The sequence below is a fragment of the Lolium perenne genome, chromosome 2 (assembly GCF_019359855.2).
Source record: "Lolium perenne isolate Kyuss_39 chromosome 2, Kyuss_2.0, whole genome shotgun sequence".
Taxonomy (NCBI): Eukaryota; Viridiplantae; Streptophyta; class Magnoliopsida; order Poales; family Poaceae; genus Lolium; species Lolium perenne.
Genome location: NC_067245.2, coordinates 41568083 through 41579988, shown reverse-complemented (window position 1 = coordinate 41579988; position 11906 = coordinate 41568083). Strand labels below are relative to the sequence as shown.

Genomic DNA, 11906 nt, shown 5'->3' with positions numbered 1-11906 from the left:
GGAGGCTCGCGAAGCTCTTTCGTAGTTTTTTTTTGTTTTCTTTTTCCGGACCTTGTAGTAGCACCGTGGCAGTTAGGAGAGTAGGCTTGTGGTGAGGAGCTATCACCTCTTGTTGGCAGCTCAATTTTGCCTTCTTGCCTTCAACTATATAGAAAAAAATGTCAAAATTTTCAATCTAAATTATTTTTTGTAGAACCATCATGAAGAATATTTTCATATTATGTGCATTTAAAATTGTAGATGTTGATTTTTTTTGTACATAGTTGCTCAAACTTTAAAAAGTTTGACATTAGCTGAAAATTACAGGCATCCTATTTTGGTAAGGAGGGAATACAAGTAATATTTTACTTCAACAAATATTGGGGTAAATTTGTTATTCTGGCAATAAACAAATAAATATATCATAATCATGGCAATAAAAAAATAAAATATTTTGCAGATCTCAAAGATTTGTTCATTTATTTTAGATTTGTTCAAATATTGGGGTAGTACCATGTATGTATTCTTCGCTACAATAAATATAGCATACTATTTTATTAGAGAACAAATAAAACAAATAGTACTCCTATATCATAATATTGATAGTCAATTGTTTTAAAGATAATCCGAATGGCCAAACACTCCATGTAACACAAAGTGACACATCTTGCTATGCACATTTTGAGCAGAAGAAAGTCGTGCTGGTTGCCTTTCTAAGATTGGACGAATGATGTATAGACAACAAGGGGAGCTTCACTTTGTGCTCATGACGTGTCGCCAACTCTGTCAAGTAATTTGGAAACAGAAAATCCAGTCCAAGCCTTTGCAGAGGGGACAAGCTACTCTGAATTCAGCGAAAAGGCAATGCACCGAAAAAGGCCTGAAAAGCAAAGCAGGGGCACTGCGACAAAGCAAGCAGAGAACAGCATGATCGTTCCGGTAAAACTCTGGCGAACCGTTTGCATTTCATCCGAGGAAACAAACAGCAATTAGTACTATCACAACCTCATCGCTATCTTTACAGGTTTTTGACAGACACTAGGCGAGCGAGCCAGCCAGACCAATTATCAAAGAACACAAAGTCAGACACGAAATGCAGCTCTCACGGCAGTGTTCTGCGTGGCACTGACGATTGATGAAAGCAGTTCGCAAAGGAAGCAAGAAGCCTTATTTGCTGTAGTTATGTACCGGGCTGGGCTAACGACTCGCGCCGACCAAAGGCGGAGAAGAAACAAAGGTATTCTGAACGGTGATGAATGGAATTAGCGCCTCATCTCGGCCAATTCCGGTTGTTGTTGGTGTTGTTGCCGTTATTCCTTGGTTTTGTATTGGAATTGGGTTGCCAGTTCCTGTTGCTCCCTTGCTTCTGCATACTTTGTGGATCCATCATCTGTACAGTTCTCTGCTTCTTTGCTGCATTGGCAAACAAGAATGGACGTCATGACTCGAACCACATACAGAAATCGAGCAATGAAGTTCACCGTTCCTTCGGCAAAATTCGCAAGTACTTAACATTTCGGGTATAGCCTACGCTAAGAGGTGATCAGACAATAGCTCAAGTCACAATTTCATAGCCACGGAGTGGCACAAACAATGTGATGTTGCAGCAAGTAATAATAACTCGATTTCTTGGAGAGAAGCAAGTAACAATGTAATGTTGCAGCAAGTAATAATAAGCTAGGGACGATCAGACTATACCGTTATCGAATTCTTGGTACCCTTCCTGGAGCTTTCGCTTTGTCACTTCTAGCTTCGAATTAGTGGCCATTTCTAATTTTGCATTCTTCGCGAGATCCAGCTTCGCTCGAATCGAGTTTGTATCCGCCGGTTTCTACAGAGCAAACACAGAGTTCAGATCACATCAGCATTTGCATAAATAAATAAAAATCATACATAAGCTGTTCACAGTGGAATATGCTCACATCAGACGGCGCTGGTTGCGGTTTGCCTTGAGTGGACAAGGCACCTTGCTGCTGCTTAGGCCTCACTTGAGGTCTCCCAGGACCCGACTCAGCACATGATGAGGGCCTCGCGAGCATGGTCGCGATGAACTGCTCCCTCGTTTGCCCATTGGTCAGTTCTTGAGGCCGTGACTGCCTTGCTGCAGATTGTTCTTGCCTCCAGCTCTGGTCAGGGTCATACTGCTGGGCCATTGGCTGCGGTGGCCTTCTAATGGGTTCTTGGTTCCCCGGATACCGCTGCCCGCTGTTCCTTGTATCTGTGGATAATTCACAAAACAATCATGATGTCAAACACTAGGGCCTAGCAAAGAACCATCAGAGTGGGGATCAAAGAGGGCCTGTTCACTCACTTCCATCATCATCCATTCCATCAAACATTCTAGAACCCTGGTTGTCCTGAGAAATTCCAGATGGAATTGTGTCAGATCATACCATGGGCCCTGTAAGATTACAGAGCGTTGATTTGTGCGATAATTCAATACCTCAGAGAGACGGATGGAAGTGCTCGGCGTGGCGAAGAGTGAGCCGTCATCCATGGAAGGAGTTGACAGCCCCCGGTCTTCCTGCTCCAGACTGGAAGGATGCATGGACTGAGGGGTGTGATCTACAAATTGTCAAGTAAGAGAAAGATTAATAAGCACAGAACTATTAGGTAACAAGACAAATATTAGTGTAAAGTAAAATTTTGAAACATGATGAACTCTTCTGCTTGCTACCTACCAACAATGGCATCTCCGCCGCCTCCGCTGCTCATCCACTCGTCAACTATACTCTTCCAACCCCTGCGATTCATACCAATCATGCCAATGAATGTTAATTACTTAGAAATGGTAGTATATCGTTTCTTTCCTTTAGAAATGGTAGTATATCGACAGCTAAGATATATACATGAAAAAAGAATTGGTTTGAAGGAAGAAGAGGAACAGGGACATAATACCCAATGAGCAAGCGGACGAGGTGGCGAATCTGCTTGGAGCTGTGCTTCCGGAGGCTGGTGACAGCCTTGCCAATCTCAGTGACCTGTGAGGACGAATCGGCGTGAGCACGGGCCAATGAAAGAACACAGATTAAGCATGGAGAAATGGATCGACGGAGCCCCTGCATGTGGATGTGCTCTGTCTCCCTTACCTTCAAGGTGTCCACCGTGAACTCCAGCTGCTGCAGCCGCCGGAGCAGCTCGAGCAGCGCGGCCTCGGACTGTGATAAGATAACAGAGCAGAAGAGATTCAGCACTAGTAATTGCGAGACAACAACCAGCGACACGGACGGCGAGAACAAGGAGATGAGGTGGGACCTTTTCTTGGTGGTTGAGGAGGACGCCCTTGATGCGCTCGGCCTCGGCGACGACGGCTCCGTCGTCGTCGCCGCGCCGGGGCGCGCCGTCGTCGGTGATGGCCTCGGCGCGGTCGGAGCTGCAGAGGCTGGGGACGCTGCCGGCGCCCTCTGGGAGGACCTGCGGCTGGGAGGCGGGCGGCCCCGCCTGTGGCCGCGCCGCCGGCGCCGCCGCCGCGGAGGCCGGCGGCCCGGCGGAGGAGACGACGAGGAGCGCGGTGTAGAGGCGCTCGGCTATGGCGTCGCGCCTGGCGCGGAGCGCGGCGGGGTGGTCGGAGGCGGCGACGTCGATGGCGGCGTCGATGGCGTCGAAGATGTTCTCGCCGGCTCCCCGGAAGAAGCCGACCCAGTAGTCCATGGACGGCGGCGCCATCGCCGCGATCGGGCTCGCAAACCCAGCGGAACACCCCAATCAAAACCAGGCCTTTGTCGCCGCAGATTGGTGGTTAAATTTACGTTCAGTTGCGATTCAGTTCTTCGTCTTCCGTTACGGGGGATAAATGAATGAACGAACGAACAAACAAACAGACAAATAAAAAGAAAGGTCTACTGCCGCGGATTGCCACACCCAGACGCAAGAACTGGGCAGGGGATTGGCATTACCGCCCGCCCGCCCGTCCGTCCGTCCGCCCGCCCACGAATGAATCTCGCAGGAGACAGATAGGGAAGGAGGAGGAGAAGAGAAAGATTGTGTTTTTGCCCCCCAGGTTTGCTTTCCTTTCCTCCTCCTGGGTCTGCAGTGGTGGCTATCAATCTACGGATTCCGCCACGAGCGAGAGTGCGAGTGGGAGGGAGAATGAGGGGAGGAGGAGGAGCAGGAGGAGGGCGGTGGGTGCTTGTGGCTGCGGTGCGATTTGGGGTGCGAACGCGGCGCCGCAATCCAGTCCAGCTCGTGGCACTGCGCCACAGGGTGTGTGCGTGCGTGTACCTAGCGGTATGGTTAGCCCTAGCTGGTGGGTGCGGCGATACGACGTGCTTCTCGAAACTGCTACGAGCACACGCACACGGCGTCGGCACACTGCTCTTCCTAGTTTGTTGGTATTTCCGTTTCCTTCCCTCTTGCAAATGATGGAATGAGTGTGTTTGTTCAAATACATACTATGTTTACAAAAATTCGTTCAAATGTAAAATTGTGGGTGCTTAAATGGAACATGTTCCACTTTTACGCGCAACACCACCTGTTGGAATCTCCTGTTAGCGAGTTAACCTGCCCGCCAATAGTTGCCAACTTTTAAAGTAACACGCTTCTGTACCGTGTTCGTAAGTAGTGTTGTGGACGATATTGATTGAGACATACTCGTACATTCAATTTAACATACCATCTATAGGTTTCTTAGATACCAAGGCATATCTCCACCGTATCAATCTTGTACTCCTCTGACTATATAACACGAAACCGTCCCCGCCCGGACGGCACGCATTCAGCCTAGCTTTATACCACCCACAGATTTATATTGAGAAGCACACGTTCAGCCTAGCTTTATACCACCCACAGATTTATTTTGAGAAGCACACGTTCAGCCTAGCTTTATACCACCATATCAATCTTGTTTATATGTTATACATTACGTTTCTATGGAGGGGCACATGTTCTTTTACGCGCAACACCACCTGTTGGAATCTCATGTTAGTGAACTCGCTAATAGTTTGCCAACTTTAAAGCAACACGTTTGTGTACCGTGTTCGTAAGTAGTGTTGTACACGATATTGATTGAGATATACTCGTACATTCAATTAAACCTACCATCTATAGGTTTCTTAGATACCAAGGCATATCTCCACCGTATCAATCTTGTACTCCTCTGACTATATAACAAGAAACCGTCCCCGCCAGGAAGGCACACGTTCATCCTAGTCTTATACCGCCCACAAATTTATTTTGAAATCTTCCTTTTGTGCTGAGACAGGTGGCTATGCTTCGTCGCTTGTTTATATGTTATACACAACGTTTTATGGAGGGGCACATGTTCACAAATTTGCACATCTCTTTGCGTGCGAATTCTTCATCATTTATTTTATTCGCAAATGAAATATACTCCTACGCTTAAAGAAGTAATTTTCTTTGAAATGAATGTATGTGAAGGTGGTCAGAATATATGAAATTTTGAGGCCCCCCCCCCCCCACACACACACACAATTATTGGAGCCCTAGAGTTGACCGATTTTGTCATATGCCTGATGGCATGTCCTTCTTACTTGTACAAGAAGAATTGGGTTTGCATATTTGCAGTGCTATATTTTTTTTAACCCTACATGCAATAAAATCGTAAAAATTGAGAACTTGGGAAACTCATGACTTGTTGACCTGAAGAAGAAGGGTAAGCCGTTGCACCACAATATATGGTCTCTACTAATATGGATTTTAGTTATATTTAGTAACTAACTTCAAATGTCATGAAATATTTCGAACAAACCACCAAAAATTCGCTAGCCATAGCATAAAATGGATTTTCGTGAAGTTTATATGAACTTTTAAACCCAAGCAAGTCTATTATTTTAGTAAGATAGGCTCCCCTTTAGATTTTGGGACAGTACCCATATTTCGCCGGCTAGGCCCTAGTAGTATTATGCGTAAAGATTTTTTAACTAGAGAAACACACTTTTGCGAAACTAGATGCAATCTATTTTTAGTTGACCAAGCATCTTCACCACCTAAAATTAAACTTCTTTATTTTACAACCTTCCAACCTATTTATACATTCAAAATCAAAGTTATGCCGCCTAATACAAGAGGATAGATAGGGCTCCTTTGATTCAAAGGATTTGCATAGGAATTGTGTAGGATTTGGTTCCTATGAGAAAATTCCTATACATGTTGTTTGATTCATAGGAACATATCCTATAGGAAAAATTTCTATAGGAATCTTGTAGTGTAATTCCTATAGGAAAAAACCATTAGCTTATACCTCATGAAAAAATTCCTTTGCTACAATCAAACAAACTCCATCTTCCTATAGGATTCAAGTAGACATGCCATTCCAATCCTATGCATTTCCTATTCCTATGCTTTTCCTATCCTTTAAATCAAATGAGCCCATAGAAGGGCTGGGGGATCATCAATCCAAGTTATTGATTAGAACCTATTGCCATTTTTGCTAGCTCATGAGTTACACTATTGGTTCCCTATGTACATGTCAAATTTGGTTTTTGATAAAAATCAGATCATGCTAGATGGTAACAGTCATCGAAGGTCCCAACCACTACTCCATGACTGATACCCCATTTTTCTTAGTCTCAGTCACTTCCATGCAGTATGAGTTCATGATGGCACGGTTGCAGCCAATGAAATGGGCTAACTTCAGGCCATGTTTCAAAGATATAGCCCCAATCGTTAACACATGAAAAGCGTGATTAAACCTTGTATTGCATGCAACCATACAACAGCCTCAGCTGTCACGCATAAGAACACACATGTCGTCCCTCTTATATTGTCATCACCAAACGAAGCAACGACATTTCATTTCCATTTGAATGGTCTCGCCTTAACACTATCTTCCTCCTCTCCCACCAATCCACCATCCAAGCCGTTGCACAAGTTTCAGCAGTAACAAACTGTCATGTAGTACTGTTTTTTGATTGCCTTGTACTCCCTCCATTCGAGGTTATACGTGGAAGCGTATCTTCAGATCGTAAATTTAACCAAACCTAATACAAGATATATTTTTAAAATATATGTATTATTATAAAGTTCAGATATAGAATGATGGGAGGTACTACATAGCAGATATTTCAAGACTGCCCTGGGCCGCGCAACATCAATGTGAAACATCTGAACATGCCTCTTCAAGCCAAGATTCTTCCATACTCCTCCCGTTCTCATACACTGGAATAGCTTGTGATCAACACATACTGAGCATTGTCAGCTGATTTTGGCGTTTCCATTAACAAGAGTAACACCTACTGGTAGTGTGTCTTTCTCCGCATCAATATTTTCACATCGGCAGGATCTCTCGTCGTACATACTCTCTCCTGCCTGTAAATGACTTTTTTTGTTGGTATGGGACGGAGTAACGAGTAACATGTTAACATCGTTTCTGTCAAAGAAAACATGTAAACCTCATGAGGACCATCTACTACCACACGGTCATGGACTCATGGCAAGGCTATAAAAAATCAAATTCATGCATGCAGCCTGGCGGTCAAAGAAAGAACAGATACACGCACCCGTAGTGGACCTGGCGAATTTCCATCAAGTTGACCTGCGCAGTTCTACTCGTCACACTCTAACAACCTAATTAAAACAGCATTTATACAAAACATCAGCGTTCACTGGTCACGAGACTCTTCGGTGGAAGCCCATACTTTCCTGCCCTGGTGGGTGACTCGTCATCAATGACAATCCACGAAGGGAGTAACATAGCTAGTAACATCACACATCTCAAGGCATTTTGGTGACATGGCATGATAATAAATGAAGAAAGAGAGGGAGGTGGTAACTAGCTATGTTACCATAACATCACACTTCTCAAGATAAGATGAGTCTACAATCTAATAAATATAGCATGCATGATACCACATCTAAGTAACTATCCACTATGGAGGTAGTAACATAGAGTAGTAACATGCACCATGTTACTACTCTATGTTACTCTCCACTATGACTAGTCTTATCCCGCTTCTATTACAGGTGAAGCGGGGTATCCAATTTTTCTACCATAGTCACAGTAGTTAGTCAAATAGATCAGTGCACGGTGTCATAAGATTTTTGGATAAAGAGTATATCTTAGTACCGGAAGATGCCAGTTAAACTTAGTCTCTGCAGCAAAGTAGTACTCCAATAGCAATACAGATGCAAGCTAAAAAAGTACATAAAAAAGTTTCATTACAGATATTTATTTCTCGTGGTAGCAAACCAAATACCACCAATACAACATCAGAAATCTATATAGTCCAAAAGTTCCAAGAAAAAACCGTGCTCAAACGTCTTCATCAGCCTGATAATAAATCATAGGTTTTCATAGTGGAGGAAAACCGCGCTCATAAAACAATGTGCTTAACAAGACCATTTTCAGACACAATCAGTTAAGCTAGGCTTCCCTGCAAGTTTAGATACACTTTTGTGCCTGTCATGCTTGCTAAACTTAAGCTTAGTTTTGTGCGCGACGGACGCCGCTCTGAGCTGGGCAGGTAGAGCGTGAGAAGAGAAGGAAATTGTGGGTCCCGTAGCCAGTAATTTGTCAAATTTGGCTGTTTTTAGGTTGGCTGGGGATGGCAGAATTACTGTACAGTGGCATCCCTGTACCTGAAACAGAGCGACCTAGGTAGAACGGTTTGCGAAGCTGCAGCGCGCGTGACGTCGCTGTGGGTAGCTGCAGCGTCTACCGGCCAGTCCTAGCTGTTGGTTGATCTGTCATGTTCGACAGTCATTTTCAGTTAACAGAGAAAAGTCAAAATTTAACGTTAAAGGGATGGGCCCACTGGACCAACGTCCAGGGCTTGATCTGTACGTGACCTGTTCTCGTATGTAACAAACGCACCCTGATCGGGGGTGCCAAAACCAACTCGATGGTTTTGGTCCCCTGTTGCGCTGTGCCATATAAAGGGGAGTGCAGCGAGATCGATACCCAAGTTAACGATCTAAACATCTGCTCCCCACATCCCAAAACTCTACCGATCTAGAGTGGCCGGAAGCAACGGGAAGGCGGAACCTCGCCGTCTTTGTGCCGGGCGGTGCGAGTGGCGCCCGGAGGGGATCAGGAGGATCTCCCGATCGTCATCGACCACAAGTTCGTCATCAACACCGCCACACCAAGCCTGCCTCACGCAGGCGTCGATGTGATCGTCAATGCCCCGTAATGCATCCCTAAACCCTCTCTGTCTTATGTTAACTAGGTGTTCCAGTGACTGCTTGCAATTTTAGGCCTAACAATGGTATCAGATGCCTAGTACTGCTAGCACTAGAACCCTAGTAGTGATCTGAGATCACGTTTTTTGTATAAAGATCATGTTTTTAGGCAGTTTATGTTCATGTTTAGGCTCTCAGATTTTTCCATCTGCAAGCGATCTCATGATGCTATCATGTTTTTAAGCCTCAGATAAGATGATGTATGAACCCTAAATTATGTTCCCCAATTTCTGAAAACGAAATTGCAAGATTTGGAGTCTCACCTTACGCCGCCGGGTCGCTGCCTATCCCTCCGGGGCCCGTCGGAGCAGCCGCTGCTCCGGCGAGGGCAGAGATCCCGCGCCGCCGTTTCCTCCCGACGGAGGGGCGTGCGGGTAGACGCGTCGCGAGGCGCGGAATGGACGCAGACGCGGGTGGCCGCGCGCCGCCTGCCCCTGTCGTCACATAACGGCTGCCGGCCTCGCCGGTCGGCACCACCCTCGCCTACCCTCAAGGAGACGGCGCCAATAGCCACGCTCGACGGAGGAGCGCGCCGGACATGGTCCGTCGCACGCTGCTCCGGCGAGCGCCGCCACCGCGCCGGGATGAAGCAGGGGAAGGAGAACGCGGCCGCCGGGGCCGTGGCCGCCTCGCGCGCTCGGGCCGCCGGGGCCGTGGCCGCCTCGCGCGCGCTGGCCGCCGTGCCAGCCGTTGCTGTCGTCGGCTCGTGGCCGCTTGCCTTGCCGGGAGGGTTTCCTCCACGCGCCCCGCACGGAAAACGGCGCCGGCAGCCATGCTCGACGGAGGAGCGCGCGGGACTTGGTCCAGCGCACGCTTCTCAGGCGAGCACCGCCACCGCGCCGGCATGGAGCAAGGGGAGGAGGGCGCCGCCGCCGGCGTTGGCCCTCTGCCTCAGACGCGGAAAAATCGGGGGAGAAAGGAGGATTTTTTAGGGTTAGGGCTTCGGCTGCCCCTTTTGATCCAGCCTTCAATGATCTGGACCGTCCAGTGGATCGGACGGCCGAGATCGAGGCGGAGCAGCACCCGGGCCGGGGGTCCTTTTTGGGCTAAATCTGAGGATGGGCTTCGGCCCAGGTTGTCGGTAGTCCAGTAAGTTTTCTGGGCTGCCGATTTTCCCTGTTGTTTTCTGTATTTTTTAGTGCATTCTAAATGATTTTCCTTATGTTTATTGCACTATTATATACAGAAAAATCATTGCCTATAAAATATGATCAGAAAACATGCCATTTGTTCTGGACAGAAATGAACCAACGAGATTTTTTGTTTAGAGTATTTAGTATGTTTTAATGTTGAATTATCAAATTAAGCATCACATATGTTGTTCCTTAAATGATTTAAAGTTGATGTTTATTTTGAGAATGTTATGGCTGCAAAATAATTCTGACCAACGTTGTATTATTTCTGCATGTCAACCCCTAATGTTGTTCTATTTCGTGTCATTTCTGCCCAACGGTGTTTGACATAGAATCAGAATTTTATGGCATGTCTATTTTATATTCATGCAATTTTACTTATGAATGTCCATGTCAATTTTCAGCTTCATTGCGATGCGTTATGATCTTTGTCGAGCAGTTGACCAGCGTGACAACTTTCCTCGTTGGAAGAACTCCATTGAGCTATGTTTGGCTTTCAACGAGTTTGATTATGCCTTAAGGGAGGATAAGCCCGTGGCGCCAGTTGCTGGTGCTACGGGGTATGATGAACTAAAGAAAATTTATGACTCCAAGATGGAGAAGTGGGACAAATCCAATCACGTTGCAATGCTCGTGATGAATTCTTCCATTTCACCTGAGATTATTGGGGCTCTCCCCAAGAAAGATACTGCTAAGGAATTTATGGAAGCCTTGGAGGAGCAATTCAAAGGCTCTGAAAAGGTTTATGCTCATGAGCTTTTTCACAAGCTACTTGGCAAGTATAAAAATGATGGTGATGTTAGGGGACACATACTGAGAATGATAAATGCTTCAAATAAACTGAAGCACCTAAAGTGTGAGCTCAGTGACAACCTCCTTATCATCATGATCTTGGAGTCCCTCCCTGAAGAGTTCGATCAGTTCAAGATCAACTACAATTCCATGAAGGAGAAATGGACACTTGCTGAGATATCCCCTAGGATTGTCCAGGGAGAAGAAAGAATGATGAGGCAGAACAAGGATCAGGCTTTTCATGTTGGCTCCTCAGAGAGAAAGCATGACGGGTCAGGCCCTTCAAAGTCGCCAAAGAAAACCTTCAAGAAGGAAATGCCAAAGTTTAAAGGAAAGGAAAAGGAAAAGGATAATGGACAGTCTTCAGAGCCTACTGATAATGTGTGTTTCTTTTGTAAGAAGGAAGGCCATTACAGGAAGGACTGTCATGAATACCTCTAGTGGATGATGAAGAAAGGTACAGATGAAATCACTTTTGTTGATGAAATGTTATATACTGATTTCTCTTGTACATCATGGTGGATTGATTCAGGTGCAACTGCTCACGTTGCTAATTCTATGCAGGGATTAAATTTGATCCAAACCGTAACAAGCGGGGCAAGACGACTTAGAGTTGCAAATGGAGTTGAAGTTGATGTTGAAGCTGTTGGGTCACTCACCTTGGAGCTCCACACCGGCTTTCACCTTCATTTAAATAATGTTCTTTATGTACCTACTTTAAGTAGGAATTTGATTTCAGTTTCTTGTCTCGATGATAACATGTTTGAGTGCAAGTTTGGTAACAAACAATTTGTTTTAAATTATTGTAATAAAGATGTTGGCCTCGGTGTCAGACGAGGCAAACTATATATGTTATCTATGAAT

The 11906-nt window shown here is 45.7% G+C and overlaps 1 protein-coding gene across 1 annotated transcript; it reads right to left on the bottom strand.

The window, feature by feature from the left end:
* Nucleotides 1-913: 913 nt before the first annotated feature.
* On the bottom strand, nt 914-4159 carry LOC127331908 (probable mediator of RNA polymerase II transcription subunit 26b). The gene is made up of 9 exons (XM_051358137.2): nt 3235-4159; nt 3069-3137; nt 2878-2960; nt 2661-2722; nt 2423-2544; nt 2291-2336; nt 1902-2197; nt 1678-1810; nt 914-1392 (listed from the first exon to the last, which is right to left on the bottom strand). The coding sequence occupies exons 1-9, from the start codon at nt 3643-3645 to the stop codon at nt 1250-1252; spliced, it is 1365 nt and encodes a 454-aa protein (XP_051214097.1). The 5' UTR covers nt 3646-4159; the 3' UTR covers nt 914-1249.
* Nucleotides 4160-11906: the final 7747 nt, after the last annotated feature.

Bases quoted from the DNA above. Each gene is read 5' to 3' on its own strand.
- LOC127331908 (XM_051358137.2), bottom strand. From the start codon at position 3,645: ATGGCGCCGCCGTCCATGGACTACTGGGTCGGCTTCTTCCGGGGAGCC. The intron at 2,198-2,290 runs GTGAGTGAACAG...AATTATCCACAG, and splicing joins TGGAATGGATGATGATGGAA to ATACAAGGAACAGCGGGCAG. The intron at 1,393-1,677 runs GTATAGTCTGAT...TTGCCAATGCAG, and splicing joins GTACCAAGAATTCGATAACG to CAAAGAAGCAGAGAACTGTA.